The sequence below is a fragment of the Chelonoidis abingdonii genome, chromosome 16 (assembly GCF_003597395.2).
Source record: "Chelonoidis abingdonii isolate Lonesome George chromosome 16, CheloAbing_2.0, whole genome shotgun sequence".
NCBI classification, from domain to species: domain Eukaryota; kingdom Metazoa; phylum Chordata; order Testudines; family Testudinidae; genus Chelonoidis; species Chelonoidis abingdonii.
In genome coordinates, this window is record NC_133784.1 from 7,369,068 (window position 1) to 7,396,486 (window position 27,419).

Below are 27,419 nucleotides of genomic sequence, written 5' to 3' on the forward strand. Positions count from 1 at the left end.
CAAGGAGAGACCCAGGAGGTGAAGACGTGTGAGCTTCTTGCCCTGAACAAGTCTGCTCCAAGGGAGAGGAGGCTCCCCAAAGTCCTGACTGGCTTTGTGGGGAGCAGTTCCAGAGCATCGCCCGGGGACTCCGTGACACAAACATACACATATCACTTTTCACGGCAGACTTACTCAGCCCTGGCATGCCAGGATACAATTAAGCCTTGAACGGTGAGGTGGGTAGGGAGGCAGCAGGGCCAGGATGATAGGAGGAATGGATGGGGGCTGGGGGTGGCAGCGGGGGCAGAGCCCACTGTCACAAGAACAGAGGCTGGAGCCCATTGCTGTGCAGCTAGGGTATAGAGCTCAAAGCCCTGAGCCCAGAGACAGACGCCAGACCCTGAAGCCCTGTGGCTGGAGCCTGCCACCCACCACCTGCCACCCTAGGGCAGGAGCCTGGCCCCACCACTGTGGGGAAGGCGGGGAACTCGGGCAACTCACTGGTTGCTTGCTCCTCCAGTGTTTGTGTCTCCACAACTCCTGCTGGAGGCCCTGAGGGAGAAGCTGCTGCTTTTCTCCCCCCCATGCTTAATCACCGCCCAGGAGGCTGTGGCAGCAAGAAAAGCTGCTGGTGGCTGCATGCAACCACAGTGGCCACATTTGAGAAACACTGGATCAGAGCTTGCAGCTCAGGGCATCTTCCTCTATGTCAAGGGTATTTTGTAGGGAAGGGTACCTTCCCCACCACTGAAAAGCAGGGTTTGGCTGTACCAAAGCTCTAGAAGGCAGAACAGGCCCTACTCAGCTCAGATGGCAACCCTACCCAGAGCCCAGATTTGTTACCCTTCCAGACTTGGGGACAGGGGCACGTTGGAGGAGGTGCTCTGCTTGTCACAGCTGCCACAGAGAGAAGCTGTCTGAAGTTACAACAGCAGCTCAATGTACAAGTTGCATTGGGGTTGGGTTGTGCGTATGGTTCAAATACTCAGAAACCCAGGGTAAGGGGTGGGCACTTTGATAGGCTGCTGAGCATCCAAAGGACAGGAACTGTCAGCCACTTCCCACCTGGGGCCACAGGAACATCTATACACAAGAACTGGATTGTTATTTTCCCCCAACTTAACCCCAGGAGTGTGGTGTCCTACTGTGCAGGCAGGGAAAACAACTAATCAAGGTGTTGCTCCTCCAGGCGGAGAAAGGAGAGAGATGGTTACTGCTGGGAGGGGCTCAGGTCATCCAGAGCCAGACCCCCTCACTCTCACTGGTGAGCATCACTTGGGTCACCCCACTGAACTGCATTACTTATGAAGTGAGGGTATCCAGATCTGACCCTTAAGTGAGAAGGACAGAAAATGTCACTTTAACCCCCCAACACAGACAAAACCAAAACCTTAGGATACTGGCTATTGTAGAGTTTCAGCTCAGTATCTACGGGCCTCATTCATGCTATAAAACACAACAGCCTGAAAACAAAACTACCCAGTACAAACATTTCAGGTTTAGCTGCTGTCCTCACTTAACACACTTCTCAGTTGGGACCTGAACTCAAGTCCACTTTAAATCTCTCTGTGGCTGCGTGCTCCCACAGCAACTTTTGGGGGGTGGTTGAGCATCATTTCCTGGAATGCTGGCACTTCAAAGGGGACAGGTTGGGGCTATGACAGCATCATGTTTGCATTTTGTGTTATGGGTCTGCTATGGGATGCACCTGGGAACTCATTAACTCACATGTGCAAATGAATTTGCTGCTCTGTCCCAGCCTCTTGAGAGCAGGACTCTGCAGTGCACAGGCACCACACAACTTGTTGCAATTAGCACATTCTACTCAGGAGAGGTCCAAGGCTGAAAAAGCTGGTGTTGGTTCTGGTTAAGATTCAGAGACAGGTACCTTAAGGGAAAGCCTGCAAAGTGCTTGCTGCTTAATATCTGAACAAGGCAGTGCAATTAGCTCCTCGGTTTATAGGCAAATTTCACACACAAATATTTGACTAAGTCTCTCCCTCTTTAGACTTTCATACCCTGCCCATCTTCATGGTAGGTGAGCACCTGTGGCTCAGTATTTCCCTTTGCATAGCGTTCAGATTGAGAGACAAACTGACAGCCAATGCAGCCATTTCAAATGAGGTTGGGGAAGTTCAGATCTCTACTGGCGCTCCTGGCTGAACACTGTGTGCTGTAGGGATATACCCCAGAGGAACTGTACTGAAATCTTCAACTCACACCACACTGTTCAGTACTCAGTCTTTAGCTAGTAAGACCTGGTAAACAAGGTTACTCTGGGGTGTAATGAGCTACAAATCTCTTCATCTTTAGGTTCCTGGTTGAAGCTAGTCAGGAAACAAGGGAAGCAAAAACTTCCTAAAAATGTGTTTGTTTTGCGGTTGAAATTTTGTTTTCGGCTATATTTTCTAACCAGCCCAATTACTAGTTTGAAACTAACCCAAGGTCAATCCTCAGGAGTCATCCCCAGCTGACAGCCATTTGGGAATCTCTGGTGGCCTCAATTCCCAGAAAAACAGACAGGTCACAAAATTCATCACTATCTTTGGCAGCTTTCAGCAGAGGTGTTGAGAACAGGATGAACATCAGGTCTGAACTTGCCTCTCACTTCTCCGGGTGAGTCCTTCCAGCACATGGCAGAACTGCTCTGATGGGGCAATGGCAAAGGTTCCAATGGCTCTGGATGGAGTGTCCCTGTTCTGTGGAGAGAGGCCTCCAGGCACCAGGCCTGCCAATTCAGGGTGTTTCAGGGGCACAAAAGCCAATTTCTAAACACTGAATAATGACAGGATGGCAGCAAGTTGGCCTGGATCCACCCCAAGGAACGAGAGCCCCTCCTTCACCACTCAGGCACCTTTCCGTCACTGGTTTATAAACAAGCACTGTAAAATGTAATGAGCTCTAGGTACATTTTAAGGGCTGTTTTCCAGTTACATTAGCCCCAACAGACCGTCCCTGCTCCATTAACTCTGAAACTGCGCAATAGTTTTCTCTGATATAAAAACAACTAATGCTCCTCAGACTGAGACACTGCAGCCAAGCAAACTCTCAGGGTGCAGCCAGGAATCCCACAGGGAAGCAGTGACTGGTCATGGATTCCTAAGAGGAAAACTCCAATCTAGAGTCACAACAGCAGCAGCAGAGACCGATGCAGGGATGCACAGTTGTGACCAAGCGGAGAACAGGGGGGCATCCACCGCTTTGGGGGTGGAGGACCAGGGGGTCCAGAGCAAGTGGACTCCCTGAGGGGGCCTGCGGTGAGAAAGAGACGTGCTAAGGCTCAAAGAGGTGCGGCTCCAGGAGGTGGAGGGGCCTGACCCCAAGAGAGAGTGGACCCCCGAGAAGGGCTGTCACACTGAAAGGGGCACCCTCCACAGGCCGCACAGGGCCACAAGTGGGCACGATCTGTGAGTCCGTGACACACAGTGCTAACACTGAGAGACACGCTGAAAGGAAAGTGAACATGCAGGTGCCTGGAGAAGCCAGAGTGTACAATGTATTGTTAAGCTGCAATGCTGCTAAGACCGAATCCTGAGCAGTGATGGTTCTGTGATAAAGTGGGAATGTTCCATAACATTTCAATGCTTCTGTGCCTCACTTTCCCCCTACATTTTGCATTGATAGCCAGTAGGAGGAAAATAAATTAGTTTGCTCTCAGGGCAGGCTAAAGCCACATCTGCACGTACAGCGCTGCAGCAGTGAAGATAGGTGACAGCTCTCCTGCTGGCATAATAAAACCACCTCCGCAAGCAGCAGAAGCTATGTTGGCTGGCGAAGCTCTCCCGCCGACATAGTGCTGTGCACACTTGTGCTTATGCCGGGGTGTGTGTATAATAGTCACACCACTGAGCAATGTGTGGTAATGTAGAATAGGCTAAGAGGCACATGTCTGTGCATCACCCTCCCTGAACAGTGACGAAGGAACTGGCTCAGATCAGCTAGGGGTCCCCCGGAGACAATGCAAGCTCCAAGGCAAGTGATTCATGGATTGACACTTTCAGTAGGAAGTTGAGCAGACTCTAGCTCAAAAACAAAGACTGGAAGGTGTGAGGGGATAAATGTGAGCTCTGGAAGAAGCCTGGGAGCTCTCTTACCTGGGACCTGATTAAGGAAGGAAGCCAGAGAGAGAGTTTGCTCCAGCTTGGCTGGACTCTGGGCTAACCAGAATAGATAATGCTGCAACCTTCAGCTCCCAAAGGGACTTCCTATGCTGTCTTCCAGCTGACCAATAAACCTGACCGTTCTCAAGATGCTGCTTGAGTGGCCCAGTAATGGCTGGGTGAGGTGCATTATTAGCTGCTGAAGAACATACAAGTCTCTGCGGAACTTGCTGAACGGAGCTCACGGTGTGAGCCAGGAGTGCTGAAGGCCCAGAGGTTGAGTCTCAGGAAGCGACGAGGCTGCGTGCCCTCCCCAAAGAAAGAGTGAGACCCCTGGCAGGCCAGAACATCGAAGAAGTTCCTCCAAGAGTCTGTTCCAAAGCTGGGTATATAGCTGGATCTGAGACAGCTTCCCATACATAATCCTGTAGGGACTCCATTCAGCAATCCACTCCTTACCGGCTGCAGTGGCAGGGCCACTCTGTTCAGTCTGTTTGTCCCTACCCACACAGTGAGGGAGGGTGGGGTCTAGAAGCAAGTCCCACAGGTGACCACTTTCCAGGCAAGAGAGAAAAGAAACATACAAGGACCAAGTCCTTCAGCACCTGATCTGAACACTCTGCCTAAGCCCCACACTACTCCAGCAAGGACTGGGCCCAGTTTAAGTTTGATAAGGGCCAGGGCTAATATAGCTCTGGAGGGACCTCAGTGCCTATTCAGATCCTTCTCTTTACGGGTTTACTACCACCCACGCTGATGTCAAACACTGTGCTGTTAAAATTACCTAACCACTCACTTACAGACTTGAAGGTGGCAATTTTGCAAAACAATCCTTCAGAAACAGACTCCAAAGAGAGACTGCTGAACTTGAGTTAATATGCAAATTAGATACAATTAACTTAGGTTTGAACAGAGACTGGGAATGGTTGGGTCATTACACTAATTGACTATTTCCCCATGTTAAAATATCCTCACACCTTCTATGGGTCATCTCAATTATCACTTCAAAAGTTTTTTCCTCTCTCCTGCTGATGATAGCTCATCTCAATTGATTGGCCTCTTACAGCTGGTATGGCTACTCCCACCTTTTCATGTTCTCTGTATGCATAAACATCTTCTTACTGTATTTTTCATTCCACGCACCTGAAGAAGTGGGTTCTAGCCGATGAAAGCTTATGCTCAAATACATGTGTTAGTCTCTAAGGTGCCACAAGGACTCCTGTTCTTTTTGCAGATACAGACTAACTCGGCTGCTGCTCTGAAACCTAAAATTACCTTGGTTATTAGTTTGGTTTTCAAATGCGATGCACCAACTCTAAAGCTGAACAGCAGTTAAAACAAACAAGACTATTATTAATGTCAGCACATAACTGGTGGTAAGAAAAGCAGCAGCGCCACGGCTTTAATTATCTTTCGCAGTGATATCAGTTACATTTTCTGGTGGGCCAGACAAGGCAATGTCCAAACCTTGATGGGCCACAGGGCTCTTTCTAGAGCCAAGGGGTTCTGAGGCTGCTTGTTCTCTCCAGCAGCTGGAGTGGCAAACTCTCAAGTGTGGTGTGCCAGCACTGTATTTCTGAATCTTAAAATCAAAGGTTAAGTGTGCTGATAGACAATATTCCAACGAAATCTTGCAAATGAATAATTATACAAATACACTGAAATGCTATTAAAACAGAACATCATTAATAAGTCTTAAAAGTATGAAATTAAAATTAGAAATTAAACTCAAAAATATGAACAGACATCTCATTTCTCTTTCTTAATGCCTGAAATTTTGACAATCACTCACCCTGTCTTTTGTTTCCAGAAAAGTACTGTGCAAGGAGCAATCAGAGCCCATCAATTACTGATCCCCCTTATGTTGCATAAACATCGGATTAAGTGCCTGATTAACAGTGTAGCGCTGTAAGTGGAAATGTATCAACACTGTCTAGCCCCAAGGGGGTTAAATGGAAATGGAAAAAGTCTAAATTAAATAAATGGCATGATAGTAAACAGAGGGCAAAAGGAGTGCATCTGCCCAGCCCCCAACAGTTCTGCCCCTGCAGCCCCCACATCTGCCCAGATCCCAGCTGACCTCCATTCCCACTGGGTTCCTTCACCACCCATCCTCCCAGGCTGGGGGAAGGGGGGCAACTGCAGCAGGGCTCCCCCAGAACCTGCCAGGTAAGGGGGCAGCTCCCGGGACTCTTCACTCCCTCCTCCTTCCCAGGTGGGGTGTTACAGAGAGGGGGGCTGCAGAACTCTTTCTCCCCCCAGCCCCTCCCTTCCTGTGAGAACAGCCAGAGCTCCCTGCTTCCTGAGCAGCTCTGAGTGGTTGCTCCTCCCAGGTGGTATGGCAGAGCAGCTGGTCCAGCCCCAAGGCAATTGAAGAGCCATTCATACATGGCCCTAGGCTGCAACCCCGAAAGCCCCTGAGTTAATCCAGTCCCCTCCCTGGCTACCTTTTCACCTGCCTTGCTGCCCTGGCTACCAGGAACAATCACCCAAAACCTACCTGTGAAATCTCCACCCTCACCTCCTTCAAGCTACTGCTAAGAGCTCTCCTCAGTGCTGGCTACAAACAGGAGTGTGTCTGCCCTTAATTAAAGCCAAACACAGAGCTCTGAACCCACAAGCCCCAGACATGCTGAATGAGCCTCTCCCCTGCATCTGGAATGTTATTTCCTCCCTTTCGTTGCAGGCTGCTTGGGGCAGGATCCCATCTAGTTCTCTGTGAGATGCTGAGAATACCTGTGAGTGTGATGGACAGACACAGAGACATTCCTAGATCCCTATCAGGTGGCCCTGGGGGAGAATGACCCAGCCAGTGGTGGGGGTATCACTATTTATCCCTCCTGTTAGGGTAGTGCCTAGAGCCCCAAGCAAGATGGGGGCACCATGGTGCTAGGCGCTGAAAAACCCAGTGCAGAAAGACAGTCCCTGCCTCTAGGAGCATGTCACATGAATTTAACCCTATGTCCAGGGGCAAAAACCCTCATAAACATCTTGTCCCATATACACTCACACCCCCTGTGGGAGGAACTCCCCCCATTCCTCGTGGATTCAGCCAGGATCCAAGAACCCCAAGCTCTGAAATGATCTTCTAGGCATTTAACTGAAACGCTGTTTGATATGTTCCAGGCATGGCCACGTGTCCCCTCTGCAAAAGAAAGGGAAGTGCAGCAGCTGAGCCAGCACTCACCACAATACCAAGAGCGCCCGGCTGCCAGGCAGCCTCAGCCTAGCTGAGTCCCAAGGGCAGGTCCTGGTTCGTCTCTCTGGACATCCCTGTCACAAGAGGCTTAAGGCAAAGAGGCTGACATGGCCTTAACAGCTGTAGCATCACAAGTCCCTCTTTCCTAATATCTTGTTCCCATTAACTCATCATCCTCTCCACCCTTTTCGCTTCACCCCACCCAGACCAATAACAGATTTTAAAACACACACAAGCACATACAGAGAAGATGGACAAACCCAGATAACTTAGAAAAACAGAGGAAACTAACATGACACTTGGCAGCATGCTCTCTGCTTGCTCTGATCACAGGCTGCCTCCCAGACTTATACCCTTTGTCTATGCTGCTTATTTAGACTGTAAGCTCCTCAGTGTACAGGACGTCTCTGCTCAGGAGTTTGTTCAGTGCCTAGCGCAATGGGGCCCTGATTCGGAGGGCAGCCTCTAGGTGCTACTGCAATGCAAATCGTTCCTGCCTTATTGATAAGAGTGGCCTAGTAATGCTGTGGAACGATAACATGGCTGCCAGGACTCAGTGAGGTGGGGCAGAGCTTTGCAGTGGCGGCAGGATTTCATTTCAAAGAACTGGATTCTTCTAGTGAAGCTCTCAGCGCAACCTCCACACAAAAAGATCCTCTCGAATACAGTGATAGTTACTAGCTCCTGCTCATGATGTTCCCACACAGAGAGCTTAGGAACAAATCAGAAAGTTTTGCTTCTAGGCAGGAAATCCCCCTTAGCACACCTTTCTGATTGACACTGCTCTCTGATAGACACCACATGTGTCCCCTCCTTCCCTCACCCACATTTGCAATGGTTCTGTTCCACATTTAAGTGATGAAAAGTTAAGACCTGTGGTTACAACTTCTATGAGAAACTTCATTTGGAAGGTCTGCTACATTTCAACTTTATTGCCATGAGGAAAACTGAAGAAACAAAAGCCTTCAGTCATTCCGTCATGAAAACCCCTAGTGAAGACATTTAATAAGTGGAAGTTCTCTGCAGCAAGTTGTTGAAATATTGACCTTTGGGCTGAAGCAGCAACATTTATTTCTACAAATGTTTTGTATGAACCATCCACAGTTTATGCTGTACAGTTAGTTTCTCCCATAGATGTTTGACTACAGCTGGCTGGGCCAGCATTTTTTCTTCAATCTGCCTCTCCACAGACTGAGATTAAGACAAACTCTTCCCTTGAGATTTGTTAGGGTAGCACAAGATCAGGATTGCTTTATCTAGTGAAACACAGAGATAAAAAAATACCCAGAATGACCCACCTGCCTGTACGGAGCAGAGTACAAGCCTCTTGATCTGAGTGCAAATCAGATAAGGCATAGAGAGAGAGAGGAACAAAACTGGCAAATATGTCTGCTTTTTCCATGCAGTGCTTCACTGTTTGACTAGCGCTCTGCAAACGATTCTTTCTACTGGTCTGCCACTGGGATCTGTCCTTCTAAATTAATTGGCTTCCTAAATAATTACTTATGGAAAATCTTCAGCTAATGGCTCTTTTAAGTCACAGGTAGAAAAGGTACATTTTAAAAAACAGACAAAATACTGTTACTTTTTTTCCCTATATGTAGTCCCAATATTCCACTTGCTTATTTAAATAATGCAGGATAGAGCTTTGCCACTACAGTTTCTTGAAGATTCTTTGCCTGAATTAATACCATCCAAAGGGAAGGGAAAATGCTTATGCAAATATTTCAAGGGCAAAAAAAAAATTCTAAAGAAAAAGCCAGAACCACTAATACAAAAGCAAAGTGATACAATTTGTATTTTTTTTTATTTTAAATGTTAAGGTACTGAAATGCTTTTTATTATCTGTTTTTAATGAGGAAAAGTAAATAAATGTGGACAACTGAAAAATTTTAAAACCCTTTAAAAACAACTATTATTAATAAAACTTTACCTTGTCACTCTTTCTAGAGTGCCTGACTTCATTGGCATTAATAGGGTTTCTCACATGAGGCAGGGCTGCAAGATCTGGCCCGAAAGCAGGTAAGATCTGAACCTATGCAACATACAGGCACCACGCGGAATTGGCTAACATCCCAAAACACTGATGATTATGTATGAAAAGTCACATACAATTGGGGAGGAACCAATGGGTTGGGAGAAGAGAGAAAAAGGCAAACATAGACTTTTTAAAAAAGGAAGCAAAAGTAACTCTACAATTACCTCTCAGTGCCAGCTTCACACTCCTTCCACAATGGGCAATGGAGCGGGGGTGGGGTGCGGAAATATGTAAAAACCTGAAGAATAGCTGACCCAAGGTCAGTAAGCAGCCTGCCTTTGTAGACGAGAAACCATGTCAGAGGAATGCCAACGCTTTTTGTGCTGTATTACAAAGTAGCTAAAAGGAATGAAGTCAATGTAATAAATGTTAAGACCTCAATTGCAGTAAACCTTAACTACTGCCTTAACTGTAGCACAGCGCTAAATCCTTCTCTGGCATAAACAACTGAGATAAACCAGCGAGAAATCTGGTGCAACGGCTTAGAAACATCTCGGGAAACAGAATTCAATTCAAATCGGTTGGAACTCTCAGGCGGACTGAAAAACGCAGCCTTAAACCAAAGGAAATGATGAACAGCAAGGGATGGGGCTGCCGAAGGTGCTGAGCAGGGTTAAGTCTGGTCTCATTTAACATTTTCATTAATTATCTGGAAGCGGAGTAAACAGCACACTCATTTCGCTGGCAGAGGATGTGAAATTGGGAGGCGTGTGAACGCCAGCGCGGGGAGAGAAATAATGCGAAGAGGCCAGAAATGTTAGAAATGTGGGAAGGAAACGGCAGCGCCGGGTGAAAAATGGAGGCCGGGAGACTTCGCAGAAAAGCGAACTGGATTTTTCTGTTTTTCTGCTTTCTTTGGTTAAAGAAAAAATACGATTTTTTTCAACTGGCTCCACGGCTGGCGAACCACAGGCGGGACAAGGCGAAGAGATTTGCCCCGTTGCTCATGACCGCAGCTCTCTGCGCCCCAGAACGTGAGATTCACCCCGCTGCGTGCAGAGCGACCCGGCACGGCAAGGCCAGGGCAGCTGGGAAGGCACCGCGGGGCCGGGGGCGGCGGCGGCCCGCAGCCCGGGCGAGCACCGCCAAAGAGTCGCGGCGCCTAGAGACCGCTGATAGGTGTGAGCCCGACGGAACCAGCGCCCGAACCGGCCCCGCCGTGCCGGGAACAACCCCCTCGGGGTGCGGGGCACCGAACTTCTCCCCCCTCACCAGTGCCGAGAACAGCCCCCCCGGGGTGCGGGGCGCCGAACCGGCCCCGCCGTGCCGGGAACAACCCCCTCGGGGTGCGGGGAGCCGGAGACTGGCGAGGGCAGTGTCCGGGCTGCAGAGGGACGCGGGGAAGGATGCTCAGGGCTTAATCTGCCTCTCTGGGCTCCGGTCTGCGGCGGGAGGGAACCGCATCCTCCGGCCGCTCCACTGGGAAAGCGGGGACAGAGCGAAGCGACAGGAACCCAGGACCCTTCCCAGCCGCCGGATGAACTCCCGCGGGCGCGGCGGGAGCCCTGCCAGGGAGGCGGGCACAGCCGGACGCTCCTGCCCTGCAGTGCCCGGGGCCTGGAGCCTGCTAGCGGCCCGAGCCCTACTCAGCGCACATCCCAGCGCCAGCAGCTTCGGCAGCGCGGGCACCTGCGCCCCGACACCACCCCGATGGGCGCCTCGGCATTGAACCTCCGGGCTCGGGGCCCCAGAGGAGCATACGGGCTGCCGGGGCGGAGTGACCCACCCGGCCCGGAGGGCAGCAGGGGCAGCGCGCTGCTTTCACACGCCAAGGGGAGCGCGGCCGAACAGGCCCGGCCAAGGGCGAGTGTGTGCGGGCGTTACTGGGGGGGAGGGGGGGTTAAACAGGCTCCTACCAGAAAGCGGGTTTTACCTGGGATCCAGAAAGTATCGTCGGAGCCCGTCATCCCCCTACACATAGCCCAGAACCTCACACCCCTGTCCCCCGCACCACCACAACTACACACCCCGAGAACCACACACCCCTGGCCTCCCCGTACCACAACTACACACTCCTAGAACCACACACTCCTGCTCCCCTCCCACCACAATTACACACTCAGAGAACCATACACCCCTGGCCTCCCCGCACCACCACAATCACACACCCCGAGAACCACACGCCCCTGCCCCACTCCCACAACTACACACCCCGAGAACCACACACTCCTGCTCCCTGCACCACAACCACACACCCGAGAACCACAGAACCCTGGCCTCCCGGCACCACCACAACCACACACCCCGAGAACCACAGACCCCTGATCTCCTCGCAACACAACTACACATCCCTGGCCTCCCCGCACCACCACAACCACACACCCCGAGAACCATACACCCCTTGACTCCCCGCACCACATACACACACCCCGAGAACCACACAATCCTGGTCTCCCCGCACCACCACAACCACACACCCCCAGAACCGCACACACCCCCGGCCTCTCTCCGACCCCAACACAACAGAAGTAAGGAGGGTCAAAGCAGCGACCAGCAAAGGTCCGTTCTCCAGCCCGGCCCAGCCTTCGGCCCGTGACACCCCACGCGGGTCCCTCTCGAACTCGCCCGGGAGTCGGGCACACGCCGCTCACCCGTTCAGCAGAAGCCAGGCTTTGACACCTCTCCCCGTCCCAGGGGCGCCCCAGGGGCAGCCGGCCGCCCTATGGCCCAGGGCCTGAGACCTGCAGCGACTCGCCCCCCGCAGAGCCGCCTGCCAGCCACCCGGACCTGCTCTGCCCGCTGTGCCCCACGCAGACACCCCGCTTCCTGCCTCCCAGCAGCCAGGGGCCCGCGCACACCCCGCAGTGCGTCTCGCAGCCGGTGCCTCTGGCGCGCACTACCCAGGTGTCGGCAGGGACCTGCCGCGCCCTTCCCCGCTCACCGTCCTCGTAGTTCTTGAGGTAGTAGTCCGGGCCGGGGCCGCCGCGGCTCTTGGCCGGGTTCTTCAGGTTCTGGAACTGCAGGAAATCGGTTCTCTTCCCCGCGAAGCGCAGGAAGGCGGGAGCCAGGCCCCGGGCCAGGGTCACCAGGCGCCTGGAGCTGGGAAGGAGAGAGCGAGGCGCTGAGGGGGTAGCTGGCCCGGGGCGCCCCGGACCCAAACACCTCCTGGGGATCAGCCCGGCCCCAGGGGGCCCGGATCTTGGAGGGTCCCACCAGCCCCGTTTCCTCTTCCGCAGGATGCAAGGCCGAGCCGGTCCCTGCCCAGCGCTGGCCGCAGCCCCCCTGAAGCCTGGGTCTGCCCCGGTGCCGGGATACCCCGGGAGTGGGGGTAACCCGGGGGCAGGATCGGGCCCGAGGCATTCCTGGCTCGTCTCCCCCAGAAGCCCGCGCAGGCCCGGGGCCCCCCGATAGGAGAGAACTCCCGCCGGGACACTGCAACCCGGGTGAGACGCTCGCGTTCATTGGGGCTTTTAAAGATCTTCCAGCGGCCCCGGTGCGGCCGCAAACCCACCTGCGGAGCCCGCTCGGGCCGGCGTCCAGCCCAGGAGCGGAGCGGTGGGGAGAGCCGCTACATCTCTCCCGCCTGAGCCCGGCAACCGGAGCCCGCCTCGGCAAAGATGAGGGCACCCACCCGCTTTCCCGGGTAATGGCCAGCTGGTCCCTCCCAGGACCCCGGCGGGCCCGACCCTAGCGAGCCTGCACAGTTGTGGCTGCCCGTTCTAGAGGCGCCGCAGCCTCGCCAGCGCACAGGCGGTCCCACCCCAGCCGTCGGTGAGTGCGTGCCGCGGACCCTCCCCTGGGCCCGGCTTGGCGGTTTCCAACCGAACCTTGTTTCAACGCTTCGCCGCTGCCAGTCCCTGGGCTGCTGCCCGGGCCCCCCACCCCGCCCCCGGAGCAAAAGGCTGGCGAGCCACTGTTCCCAGGGAACCCAGTGGCAGACACCGGGGTGGCCTACGCCCCGGGCCGGGGTCGCGCCGGTGGGGCTGCGCGCCGGAGCCAAGCGTCCAGTCCTGCTTTCCCGGAGCCGGCCCCGCCGTGTGTTCACGTTGCTGATCCTCCGCGGAACCGGGAACTGTGAGCGGAGCATCGGCGCGATGGGAGCGGGTCCCGCGCAGAGACACCCTGCTCCCCTGCAGACCTCCGGCCCGACTGCCCCCGGGAAGGGGGGGCGCTCCCCGGGCGGGGCTGCCTCCTCCGGGCCGCTGCAATTCCACTTTGCCCGTGTGAAGCGCGGCTAGTTACATCCAAGGGAGGGTTTTGCCCTCGGTACCAGGAGCTGCCTGCTCGCAACTAGCTGAGCAGCGACGGGCGAGCGAGGCAGCCCTGCAGCCCGAACCCCGACCCGGCTCCCCGCCCGGCGGGACCACGAACGGTTAGGGGGCCGTCCCCTCTCGGCTCCCTGTGCTGGCTCGGCACCGCCTGCTGCTTTCCGCGGGGGCTAATTGCTGGGGGGAGGGAAGCCCGACATTTTTTCAATCCTAACTGATAAGTTTCTGAAATGCCTTCTCCATTGCAAACATGTGCATGGTAATGGGAAACACTCAGTGCTCCTCCGTCACAACGAGCGCCGGCCGCAGCGCAGAGCCGGCCCAGGGCTCGGGACCACTCGCCTGGTTTCTCTGGGCTGGGCGAGTGGGGAGCGGGTAGGAGAGGGGTGCGCGGGGAACTCCCGCCTTACCTTAGGAAATCGAGCCAGCCATCATGGATGATGGAGGGGTCCAGCTGCAGGGAGAGGAAGTTCTCACTGGTTACCCTGACAGGGCTCTTGGGGTTCACATCCAGAAGAATGAGCGTCCTTCCCTTCACACCTGGGGGTTTCTCCACCGGGACTGCTCGCCTGTCCCCGACTTGGGAGGAAAGGGAGAGGTGCGCCAGGAGAGCCAGCCAAGGGGCCAGGAGGCCGAGGAGCCCCGGGGGGCAGGAGCTGGGATGGGGCATGCTGAGCTGCGGGACCCCGCTAATTACACCCCTCTTTCGGCAGGCGCTCGCTGGTGGCTAATTGTCCGTATCGAAAGTGTGGGGCTCGCTGCCTTTTTTTGCAATGTTTTGGTGCTGGTGGAGGGGAACTCACGCCCCTGACCAGCCTTTCCAGCAGCCGGTGCCAAGACTCCTTGTTAACCAGCACCGCCCCTTTAAGAGATGCAGACTGCAGACATTTTTAACTTGTTCAAGGTAAGGGAAGTCTCCTGGTTTAACCCTCTCAGCTCGGCGCTCAGGAGTCTAGTCACGAGGCCAAATGTGACCGTGGCGAGTTCGAGATGTTTTTGTTTCATTTGTATTTGATGGACAAGAACTTGGGGTAACGTTCGCTGCGGGAGACCCAGGGCCAGTGACCCCTCCACGCCACGCAGGCTGCATTCTTGCTCCAAGACTCGCACGCACGTTCTGAATGCTCTTGCGGGATCTCTGGGCCGGGAACTTCGCCCCGCTCTGCACCGCCAAGGCGAAAGGAAGCCTCTCCGGAGAGGGTGAGTGCTGCGTTCGCTTTTCCGCCAATATTCCCTCCCAACTTTGACATGAATGTGCTTCCGCCATCCTTACTGCCGTGCGCATTCAGTCTGGGTCACAGAGCGTTACTGGCACAAGCATCTGTGGAAAGTGCATGTCAAAAGTCTTGTGCCCTGGTATTTTATCTGTATGACAGCAGCCCACACACCAAGCGTATCTGTGCGGGCACATCAGTGTCCATGCGAGAAGTGCAGGCACAACTATGCAGCCAAGGAACAGAAATCAATACTATCCGATCGATCACAACAAATCAACCCAAGGCAACGAATAAATATTGAGTAGAATAAGGGGGTCAAACATACACCGAAAATTAATAATTTCAACTGTGACTAAACCGCCGGGGGTCTCCAGGGCTCGCCGAGCTGGAAACAAGCCTGAATTAATCTCCTTATTCATTTGGCGTCATTAACTCGCTGGGATTCTCAGATTCATAGATTCTAACCACTGAGATCATCCTCCTGCAAAACACAAGCCCAAGAATTTCAGCCACTGCTTCCTGAATGAAGCCCAATACTCCATGGTTCCGCCAGGAGATCGCTTTTAGGAAGACTTGCCCAGTGGCAGCGAGGGTGGAAAGCAGGGCCGGCTCCAGGGTTTTTGCTGCCCCAAGCAAAAAAATAAAATAAAATAAAAAATAAATTGCCGCTGCCAAAGCAAACAAAGAAAAAAGAGGAGTGCCACCCCTTGAAAAGTGCTGCCCCAAGCCCATGCTTGGAACTGGTGCCCGCCCAGGGCCAGCTCTGCTGGAAAGATCCAAGCTATGAAGAAGTTGCCGCATGGCAAATTTAGCAAAGAAAGGCCAGATGGGCGGGGCTGAAACACCCGCAAGTCTCCACTGCCGGGGAGGGTGCCTGGCCCATCATCTCCATACTCTGAAGGGGCCCTCTTGATTTGCTTCTGGCAGCCTCCTGTTTTGGAAATGTGCCCCAGTCCTGCAATCCCTGCTCCTGAGAAATGTTCACTCTCTTCAGTGAAGAAAAATCCTCCCTGGTTGTGCTAAGCACAACAGAGACATCCAGTAAGAAGAGTCCTTGCCCTGTCCACAGTCTAAAGAGTCGAGGAGAAGGAGGGGAGACACTTACAGAGACACAAGGTGTATAGACAGAGCCACTCACTGTGTCCACTATCTATACATTTAAAAAGTAGGGCCCAGCTGTCTCCCTGGAGCCTTCCTGTCATCAGTGGCTGGTGGGTTTCTCAGGTGTGGAGTGGCAGATCTAACTATCCATGGATTGAGACCAACTCACACCCACGGCAGAGAGGCTGAATAAATCCTAGAAACACAGAAGTGAATACAGAGTGTAGACGCAATCCAATCTGTGTTACCTGTGGCTCCCTCCAGCCTTCAGCTCAACAACCTACTGAAACGTGAGAAAACTACACAGTGTCCTCAGGGGGATTTACTGTGTGTTACTGTGTCAGCTAACTGGAGCGGAGAATAATAGAATTACCTCTATCGGCTGGAGAGGGCCTGAGCGCCTTCCCTGTAAACCGAGTGAGCAGCTATAGGCAAGTCCCTAGTGGGGTACATGCAGGCTAGTCTCCACTCCCAGAAAGGTGCGTTTACACGGGGCCGGTGTTATTTTCCCTAGTCCCGGTGAGAGGTGGACTGGTAGTTTTAAACCCCAGTGGAGTTGGTGGCAGTCACCTACCCAGGCACACTTGTACTAGCTACTGCAAGGTAAAACCTACCCCTGCCTTGTCTCCTCCAGGATTGTCCAGACAGCAGCTTGGGTAGGGGCAGGGTTCTGTTTGCCTTGTTGTGTGAGCTAATGTTGTGGGTGGGTTTGTGTTTGTGGGGAGGGAGGAGGGCACCTACAAACTGGGAATTGGTTCCCTATTTTCACTTTCTGCGCCGCCCCCTGCGCCTGGCCATAGCGGTACCTGGAGGCCTTACGGCCACTCTTTAAACTGGGATTCATTCGTTTTGAACAAGCCCGATCTTGTTGGTCGCCAGCTGCCTCCTTGTACCGGTGGGAGAGAGTTGCCAACTGCAGGGGGATGGGCACTTGCTCCGTCTTGCGGCAGCACCCGGCGCCCTGCAGACGGGCACTTCTAACCCTACGGCCGGGGACCCGACACTGCATCGCCCTGTGCCGGACACAGGCTGGCCTGCCCCGCCCTGCCTGTGCGATACCTGCTCCTGCCGCCCGCACGGGTCGCCTGGTACGTCAACCCCTCTGCCCGCTGCAGTAGACCCCACAGGCGGCCGATTCATCCCCCTCTGGCCCGCTGCCGAGTCTGCCCCTGCTGCCGCGGAGAGGCGCCCAGGCTGGGGGCTGCCGGGATGCCCGGGTTCTCAGGCTCACACAGACCGGCGGCCGCCGCCCCCTCCCACCCGCCCCAGCTGGGGCCCTGCGCGTAGCACAAAGAGCTGGCGAGCACCGGGACCCTCCAGCCCCTGCTGCGCCAGAGCAGCGCCTAGCTGTCCTTCTGCAGCCCCAGCGTCGGAGGGGGAAGCTCCGGCAGCACGAGGGCCAAGGGGGAGAGCCCGAGGTTGGCCCGACAGGCCCCAGGAGGGGCCTTCCCTGCCGGCTGGGGACGAGCTCCCCTCCCTAAACTAACGCCCGCGGCTGGGCTTTGCGCCAGGACGGTGGCTCCAGGCCTAACCCGCGGGGCTGTGAAAAAGGTCCTGGCCCTAAGCACGGGCTGCCAGGTGCCGGTCACTGCACCTCCGCAGAGCCTTGCCCGTCCCTTGCACGGGCCAGCCCGGCACCGGCCACCCAGCCCCCCCGCAGCACAGACAAGGCCTCCGACCCTGCACTGCCCGGAGACCCGAGGCGGCCCTGCGGGCTCCGCGCTGCCCTGCCTGCCCGGCCCCCAGGCACAGACCCCGGCTCTCACCCGGGGCCGCCGCGGGTCAGCGCCTGGCCGTGATTCCCGGCTCAGGCTCTTCTGGGCTGGTCCGAGCCTGCAGCGCCAGTGCCGAGCAGGGTCTCCAGCGCCACCTGCCGGCCACTGCTCCGCATGGGCCACCCTGGCACTGGCCAGGCCGGGAGCTGCAGGGAGTCGGGCCAGTCACTGCACAGGAAGCAGCTGCCACCCTGTTTCTGTGCCATCCTGCAAGGGACAGGGCACCTGGTACGGGGGACGCTGTATGCAGGGGGCCATCTCCCTCTGCCCCCAAGTAGGGAGCAGGAGAGACCCGCAGGGCACCTGCTTAGCGCCCGCGGTTCAGGCACCAAACCCCAGGCTAAGCCAGGCTCTCCCAGCCCAGGGTGCTTCACCCCGGGCTTTCGCTTATGGCCTGCAGGTCACTGCACCGACCTACTGGGCTCCCCCGGGGCTGTTCCTCCAGGGCGATCCTAGCAAGAGCAGTGTAACCTCCTCCGCCACTGGCCTTCGCTTTCCACGGGGTGTAGGCAGCCTGCCTCGCTGTTGGTGCCAGCCCAAGGAAGGGAGCGGGAGACAGCCGTGAGAACAGCCTGGTGGGAAGCGGCGCCCAGTAAGCTCAGACCCCTCCACGGCACTGGCAGGGAAATAAATCCCAGAGAATCTCCCCTAGAGCAGGAATGGGCAACGTGAGCCTGTCCCGGGGTACCCCATCCTTCCTGGGGAGGGATCTGGCACAGTCCACACGAGCCCCCGTGGGGTAACCACGCGTTAACCTCAGCGGGGCCAGGATTTCACCCTTGCCGCACCGAACACGTTCTCCGCGGGCCACGGCCCGGGCTGCAGGCGCAGGAGACGCCCGCCGCCTGAGGAGAACGGGCCGGCCTGTGGCGCGCCGGACCCGACACCAGCGACCGGGTCACACGGCCCATCGCGCCGCAGGTGAGAGGAGCAGCCTGCCCGCAGCCCTGGAGCTGGGTGACCCAGGCGCCGCAGTCGGGGAGCTGGGGTGCAGAAATAAAGGCTGCAGCCTGAGCGCTAACAGGGGGAACTGATCCTTCTCCCACTGAGGCGTCGGTGGGGGCAGGATCTGGACCCCAGAGCCCATCTCCGGCCCAGGAAATCACCACCCGGGCTCCTGGTGGACCAGCTCAGGGCCCAGGGCCCGTAGCCCCACCCCCCACAATGACCAGCCCCCACACTGCCTGGGCGCTGGGGCAAGAACCGCCTTGCAAGGGGTGCAAGGCGACATGCATCCCCGAAGTGGGTATTCACCAAGAGCTCATGCTCCAAGTCTATGCTGTTAGTCTATAAGGTCCCACAGGACTCTTTGTTGCTTTTACAGATCCAGACTAACACGGCTACCCCTCTGATACTTGTAAGGGGTGTCTCCCCTGGATCCCGCGGGGAGCCCGGACTGTGGCTCTGGCTGCCCTGACAGCGCGGCCGCGGGGCTCGCCTCTCTCTGAGCCAAGGCTCCCAGGCCCCAGGGGCCTCCAGCCGGAGCCCGGCTTCTGTTTAATCGGAACCACCCGACAAGCCCCTGCCACTGCCTCGGTGGGAGCGCTGGGGCTCTGCACAGGCCGCCCCTCGCCCTCCCTGGCTCCAGCTCCGGGTTGGGATCAGGGCGAAATGCCGCGGACTCCATGCCCCGGAGCGCACCGGCTCACGCTGTACAGCCCAGGGGACCCGGACCAAGCGCAGCCGCGGGGCGTAAGGGGTCAAGGACCGGCCTGGCCTGGGGCCTGGCTCCGCTAGGCGGGGCGCGGGGGGCCCCAATCCGCACACCCCGGACCCTGCCTGGCGCCCCGACCCGCTCCCCGTGCCCAGGCGGCCTAAGCGCATCTCCAGACGCTGCAGCTGCCTCGCACCGCGGGCCCTGGCGCAGGGGGACATGTCGGGGTCGGGGAGAGCCGGAGCGGGGCTTTACTCCCCCGGGGGCTCCCAGCGCCTCGGCCGCTTCTCTCTTTGCACCGTTCCTGGTCCGTGCAGCAGGCGAGCGAGAGCGAGTGTCGGGAAACAGGCCCCGGGGAGCGCGTCGCCTCCCCAGCTCTGAATTGTTCCTGCCGTGAGAGGGGACTTAGAGGGCCTGGCTGGAGCCCCTGTCCGGCGCGCCCCAGCGCAGGAGGGGTCCCGCTCAGCCCGCGGAGGTGGGATGGCCCGGCCTGCCTGGAGAATCCAGCCGGGCCTGTAGCAATACAACCGCCTCCTGCCCCGCCGACCTGCTTTGAGCACACACACAAAGCGCCTGCTGCTGCCGCCTTCCCGCCGCAGCGCTCCGGACGCGCAGGCACCGTTAGACAGGGGGAGAGACTCCCACTGACTTCAGCGGGGGCAGGGTGTGACCCACAGAGCTGAGCTTGGGGAGGGTTCCCAGGCAGAGGGGCCAAACACCCGTGCTGGGCCCTGGCCCAGCTCACCCCTGGCAGCTCCTGCCCAGAACCATTCCCCAGGAAGCACATGGATGGACAGACAGATCTCCCGAGCCAGGCCTCCCGGGATGGTGAGCCCTGAGCAAAACCCACTGGGCACAAAAGGCCACAGGTAGAACAAGGAGCAGCCCCCGAGGAAGCAGCTGTGCTGACCTGGCCTCTCTCCCCAGGGCACTGCAGAGCAAACAGGTGAGCTGGGGCCAGGAGCTGAGCCATCCCCAGTCTTACTCTTACTAAATATCTACCCCTCCCAGGGCTGCTGAACTGAGCTGGGTGTGCATGCAGGTGTTTCTAGCAGTCTATTGCCCTCCCTAAGGCTGGGATTTCATCCAGATCAGCATGAGACTAGGGCCCTTTTGCACAGGAGATTCTTTTTTAAAATCCCAAACAAGCAGCTATTGTTAGTTTAATGAGGTGCTGTGCAAGGAAGTGAGGGGGCTAGGGAGAGGCGAGGGAATCAAAGGCAGAAAGCTCCAGCGGGACCAGAGGGAATTTTTTAAATTTTGCTTTAGCAAGAGCCTATTAGGCTCATAGGATCAGGTCTTGCAACTGCCCCTGAAGACCCCTGCTCCCACTGCAAGCCCCACTGGGGCCAGCAGGATCAGAGCCTAGGTGCCTCTCTGTGCTTTTCACCTGGGTCTTTTTTACAAGCAGTTCCCCAGACAGCAGGGCCTCACGCTCCCTGCATGACTGCCTGGCATCAGGAGCAGGGGGACTGTTAGTTCTGGCAGGGGTGATTTGGGAACCATGTGTTCAGCCCAGGCTGCTGTCCCCTGGGCCCACCAATATAGTTTCCATTTAGTCTTCAGGTTTGTTTAGGCAGCATTTTGTGTTTACTTTCTGATAAATGGAAGGAGTTGTGTTTGGGGCCGGCTGGATAGGAAATCAAGTCACTTTGGATGCCTCCTCAGCGCCTGGCAGAATGCACTCCCTCAGTCAGGGGCTGCTCAAGGTAATCACATCTGAACACAGGACCCTCCTAGGTCAGCATTTGTTATTCCTCCTAAGAGAAACTGGAGTTAAATTTGCCACATTTAAAACCAGATCCTTACCTGTATTACAGAGAAGGCTGCAAGTGAAGGAGTGTTCCATCCCCAATTTCATTTTGCAGTTCACTCCCCATGTTCAATCAGGAGAGATTAGTCAAATTCACTTTGGTTTCTAGTAAATTTCACTTTTGGTTCATATGCTGAGTTAATTGGAACAAACACTCTACACTGGGAAGCCTCATTCAAAACATACACACTGTTCATTGACATTTAAAAACTGCACAAACATATTCCCATTCATATTCAGTTTGCAAAGTTTTAAAAATGCACAGAACTTCTCTTCTGGGCCCAAACTCCCTGGTGGTTTTCCTTCAGGCGCTTTCAACATAACAATACATGGAAATTATTCCTATAAATCAAACTTTAAATATTAGCTAGTGTGAATGATCTGGCCATGACAGTCACCCTCGGAGCCCCTAGCCACTGTCAGAAGATGTTTAATAAACTGCTCCAAAAGCAAATGTCCCCAGAGTGGCCATGAATTGTACCTGTCCAGACAAGGGTGAAACACGGAGACACCAATGCAAATTTCATGCCAAACAAGGGCCTGATCCAAAGCCCACTGAAGTCAATGGGAATCATTTCATTGGTTTTGGATCAGGCCCTAACAGTCTTTTCTTTCCATTGCTGTAATATTCTCGCTCTTATTCTTTCTGGAGGAGACTCCTCTGCAGTGAGCTGCTGGCCTCACTCACGCCCACAGTCCTTAGTCACATACTAGCAGCAAGTCAGGTAAGCAGCAGGCTCCTGTCCCTTTGTCTCCAATAGCCCAGGGCAATCCAAGAGCAGCGTGTGGGCCCATTGCCCAGTGCCACAATTGTGGTCTGTTAACAAATGGCAGATAATGGCAGACTCCGATCCTGCAGCCTCTGGGGTGTGTCAGCTCAGGCACAGTCAGCACAGCTTTGGTTTGTGGGGCGATGAGGGTTACACGAAGCAGATGATGTAAGCGAATGCTGCACGGTATAAAATAACTGTTAGAGGCACATGGGCTCCGGCCCCACCGGAGTCTGGAGAGCAGCGCAGCCTCCCCTTTGATAAAGCTGCTCTCGTATCCCAGCTCTGCTTCAGATACTGTTTCAAACATGTTGATGAAGCCATTTGGCTAGTTTAAGATAAACAGAGAATACTGCAAAATGTGTCTCTTCTTATTTCTTGTCTCAGTTCTATACAAGCCAGGCCGGGGGAGACCAGGGGAAACAGGGCTGGGGGACGTGGCTCCAAAGGATACAGGATCTCTCACATCACACACAGACCAGCATTTCACTGGGTTCCTTAGTGAAACCAGGTTAAAATTAATTGCAGCCGTATGTACTGAAAGAAATCTCTCTGAGCAGAACCTGATCACGCAGCAAATAGTTCACCAAAGCCAAGAGGGAACAAAGGAAGCAGCTTGAAGGAGATGTTCTTGACCAGACAATAGCTTTTCTAAGTACCATCACCTCAACATTGCCATCATGGGTTGGGAAACAAGAGCCCATAACTTATCTGTACCAGGGCAGTTAGCACAAGGAGGACAGGTCCAATTCCCCAGCTGGCAGCTTTCCCTCTCACTGCCTCATCTTTTGAGGCTCCTTTGCTCTCTCAAAACTTCCCTGTAGCAGGGAGATTACTTTTCATGGCATTTCTCAAAGAACCTATTACTCTAGTATTCTAGAGCAGGGGACCCCTCTTTCCTTTGGTCTGAATCCTGGAGCTAGCTGCTGGAGGGTGCAGCATCCACAGCTGCACCAGTTGAAAGACAAGGGCCTGGTTTCTACAATAGGTGAGGTCACAGCATTGTGCAACATGTACTTATAACAATTAGAGATGGAAATTACCTGTCACTGTATTAAATATGAGCAGGAAATTTAAAAAATGGGATTAGCCATGGAACAATTCAGCTAATACATGTGAGGAAAAATAACTCAAAACATTCCAAGGGAGAAAGGAACCTAAGATCTGTAAAAGCTGAAAGTGGGCACCAAGGACTCTAGAAGGTGCTTGGACACCTCAGTGAGGGGCGCAGTACAGCAGCTCAAATAACAGAAATAAGAAACCCAGCACAAGCCAATGTAATGTTTGGTGGCTCGGAGACATAGGTTGATGGGGCAGGCAGGAGATAGGTCCCTCTCTATCTGGCTAGTGTGACTATACCTGGAATACTATGTTCAGTTCTGGGCACCTCTGCTAAATTTTTCTAAAGCTCTTAAGCAATTTAGAAACCTAAGTCTCATTTTCAAAAGTGACTTGGCTCCTATCTAAGTTACTTTTGAAAATAGGATTTAGGAGTCCAAGTCACAGAGGTGCTTTTGAAATTTTTACCCTTCATTACCAAAAAGACATCAACAAACTGTAGGTGGTATCCAGTGTCTAAATAAGTGGTGGGGTGGCAGACAGCTATCTGCATATTGTCTCCCCCCACCAAAGTCAATCATATTTTAAAATGAAATACCAGGACAATATATAGTAAAGGGCAGAGAGAAAATAACATTTCTCCCTCTGACCTCCTTTACTATTCTGTAGTCCCACTTTCCTGCCCTCCAATCTAGCTCATGTTTAGAAAGGTGGATTTTTCTGAAATGGAATTTTCTCCGAACTGGTCTCCACTTGCTGACTGCAGGCCAGGGCTGCAGTGCGGTTATAGAACACAGTGTGGTCACCTGCTGAGGCCACCAGCAGCAGCGTACACAAGAAAACAGCAGCCTGCGTCTCAGCTGTGAGACTAGCTTGCAGCACTGGGGGAGAAAGTAACAGGGCATATTCACTTACCTGTCACAGACTAACAGCTGGGAGACCGTCTGCGCAGCTGCTGGCCTATTTTGCAGGTGATGTCCTCAGGCAGCAATCCTACCTCCCTCTGCAACCACAAAGCGGAGACTGGGGCTGCAGAAATACCAAATTCCATCTAAAAATAAACAATTTCAATTTTTAAAAATTAGGGGTTTATTATAAAAGCCTCTTCTTTTAAATTTTAAAAAACTTGGGAAGACGAAGTTGGTGCCAGGAGTGTTCAGCAGGCTGAATGAACATAAGAATGGCCACACTGGGTTCAGACCAATGGTCCATCTACCCCAGTATCCACTCTTCCAACAGTGGCCAGTGCCAAGTGCTTCAGAGCTAATGAACAGAACAGCCAATCATCAAATGATTCATCTCTTGTTGTCCACTCCCAGCTTCTGACAAACTGAGGCTAGGAGCACTCAAAGCAAGGTGTTGCATCCCTGATCATTCTCGCTAATAGCCATTGCTGAACCTGTCCTCCATGAAATTATCTAGTTCTTTTTTGAACCCTGTTTAGTTTTGGCCTTCACAACATCCCCTGGCAAGGAGTTTCACAGGTTGACTGTGCGCTGTGTGAAGAAATACTTCCTTTTGTTTGTTTTAAACCTCCTTCTATTAATTTCATTGGGTGACCCTTAGTTCTTGTGTTATGTGAAGGGGTAAATAACACTTCCTTTTTCACTTTTTCCACACCAGTCAAGATTTTATAGACCTCTAGCATATCCTCCCTTAGTCGTCTCTTTTCCAAGCTAAAAAAGTTCCAGCCTTTTTAATCTCTCCTCATACAGAAGCTGTTCCATACCCCTCATCATTTTTGCTGCCCTTCTTTGTACCTTTCCCAGTTTCAATTTATCTTTTTGAGATGGGGCAATCAGAACTGCATGCAGTGTTGAAGATGTGGGTATTCCATGGATTTATATAGCAGCATTATGATATCTTCTGTCTTATTCTCTATCCCTTTCCTAAAGGTTCCTAACCTTCTGTTCGCTTTTCTGAGTGCCACGACACATTGAGCAGAGAGGCATTGTCGTAACCAACAGAGGCAGGTTTGCTGTCTGAACTGGTAAAGCCAGTCTGGGGCTGGAGTCCAAATGGCTGGTGGGGACTGATGAACTGGAGGATGTAGATGCCTCTCCAGAGAAGACAGTCAAAAGGCCTGATACTCTTCTTGCTCATACTGGATTTACACTGGTGTAATTCCATAGACTTTGGCAGTTACTCCTGATTTAAACTTGTGCATGAGAGACCCAAAGGAGGCCCAAAGGCTGCATGTCTCTGCTCTGATGGAGTGCCGAAGACAAGCTGCAGTAAGACTCTCTCTTGGCATCAGATTTGTCAGGAAAACGAGCACTCATTTAGTGTTGTTTTAATTTTCTTGGGAAAGATCCAGATTTCACCAGCTGAAGTTCTGGCCCCGTCCTCAGTCATGGCGAAAGTGTTGTTTCGTTCTTACATTATGATAATTACTTTTGAAAGCCTGGCTCATTTTTACTCTTTATGTCTGTAAATATTTAGTCCATGGCTTTGTTAGACTTGTAAATACATTTCTCTTTTCATTTTCCCTTTACCCTGTACTTGCTGTTTTTAATCTTCAAGGCAGCCATTGCGAAGAGAGAGTGGGGGAGGGGAGGAGTATATCTAGAGAGAGTCATTCCAGAATACATTAAACATTTTCCCAACACCCCAAAACTATCCTCAACCCCCCTCTAAACTATTTAGTGTATGTCACATCCTCTCACCTGTCTGCAAGCTTCCTTTCTAGTGTAAGCTGTTTGGGGCATGTGTGTGTTTACAAAATGCCTGACACTCCCTTCAGTCACTATATAAATAATCATCTTATGCCCCGATCCCTCAAACACTTACACACTTAACTGTTCTACCCCGAGTAGCTCCATAGGAAGTGCCTTTACTAACATGAGTAGAAACTAGAAAGCAATGGAACTAGTCAGGGTAGTAAAGTTAAGAATATGCATCTTTGAGTCTTGTATAAACACAAGCGGGACCTAGTTAGGGAGCTCCACATGGAGTGGGGGAGGTGTTACAACCCGAAGCTAATTAGGAGACATTCAGGGTGAATATATATGAACACTAATTGAGAAGTATCAGGGCATGGAATTGTCTCTAAAGAGAAAGTGGGGAAGCCTCATCAGCTGGGACATTTAAAACTAGATCGAATGAAAAATGACTTAGCCTGTGTAGTAACTGGAGTTCTTCAAGATGTGTTGTCCATATGCACATTCCACGGATGGTGCACATGCACCTCGTGCCAGAGACCAGAGTCTTTTTGGCCAGCAATATCTGTACAGTGCGCATGCACTCTCCAGCCCTCATGTTCGCAGTGACAGTGTGCAAGGGCACAGCCTGCCTGCCACCGTTCAGTTCCATCTCAACGCAGAATCCCCAGGCTAAGGATTCTCAGGCAGAGGGTGTTACAGTCCCACACCTGCTGCCACCATTTATGTCACAGGTCAGGGCAATAGCACCTGTATTTCTCTTCAGGGATCCAGTAAGAGCACCCTCTCTCAGGGCTCCAGCTCCCCAGCTGTTGCCTTTCTTGGGTGGAGACCGGCATCTCACTCCTTTCTGATCAGGACACTTCCAGGCTGCACCGTTCCCTGCCTTCATGGAGTTGTTCCCAGCAAAGATTAACTTACCTGCTTGTTTGCTCTTCAGAGACAGTTAACAGTGAAACTGCACACAGGGAAAGAGCCCCCACAGTTCTCTTTATGCCAGCCAGAGCCTATTTTAGTCTTAAGGTAAAAGCACTACAGAAAAAATATATTAAAAATCAATAAAAGAACCTACACGCATGCTAATAAGTTTACCAGAGATCACCCCAACCTTAACACAGGCTCTGACAGGAGCAGTCCTTCAACATCCCACCTGAAGGATTCCCCAAGTTTAGACACAGCTTCAGCTCAGAACAAGCATGCAGGCTTCCAGTGCCTCAGTAGGCCCAGTCTTTCAAATTCTTCACTAAGGAATGGGACCCTCGATGGACCTGAAGTTTGCTCCATTTGTTGGAACAGGAAGAAGACCCTGAGCCTATTGAAAACTAGGCTATTTATCAAAAATCCTTTCTTTGGTGTTCACTGGAGAATTCCGTTTGAACTAGCACATGCAAATGTTTCCAGCAGGTGGCTTCAAAGTGGCTGATAATCAGTGGAATTATATTAACACTCCCCTCCCTCCTTGAGGAGTTACATACAATTCCACAATAGCACATACTCAATTACATTTTTAATACAGTGGGCCCCAAAGGCATTAAACCTAATTTGATAAAGCTTATCTCAATTCCTTGAAGTTTGCTGAGGATGTATCAGGGTACTGTCAGTCTGCCACAGAGGGGATGGAAGGGCTGGGCGGGTTGTGGAATGTGCATCTGGACGACACATCTGGAAGAACTTCAGTAACGGAACACAGTAAGTAATGTCTCGTTCTCCTTTGAGTGTTTGTCCCTATGCCCATTTCACTGATGTTGCTTCCCAGGCAGTGGTTTTGTTAAGGAGATAGGAGTTCGGAGTAATTGCATGAAGAACTTCTTTACCAAGTGCAGCGTTGGAACCGGAGGCCTCT

At 53.3% G+C, this 27,419-nt stretch overlaps 1 protein-coding gene across 4 annotated transcripts in view; it reads right to left on the minus strand.

Annotated features, from left to right (window-relative positions):
- HPSE2 (heparanase 2 (inactive)) overlaps positions 1 to 14,305 on the minus strand; it is a 327,209-nt gene extending 312,904 nt beyond the window's left edge. For 2 of the 4 annotated variants that reach the window (XM_075073009.1, XM_075073007.1), the window contains exons 1-2: positions 13,938 to 14,304; positions 12,201 to 12,358 (exon numbers count right to left, since the gene is read on the minus strand). In XM_075073009.1, the coding sequence (XP_074929110.1) occupies positions 12,201 to 12,358; positions 13,938 to 14,197 (418 nt within the window). In that variant the 5' untranslated portion in view covers positions 14,198 to 14,304. Of the gene's footprint in view, positions 1 to 12,200; positions 12,359 to 13,937 lie in introns of all 4 variants that reach the window. The other 2 variants (XM_075073010.1, XM_075073008.1) reach the window with 1 other exon arrangement.
- Positions 14,306 to 27,419: the final 13,114 nt, after the last annotated feature.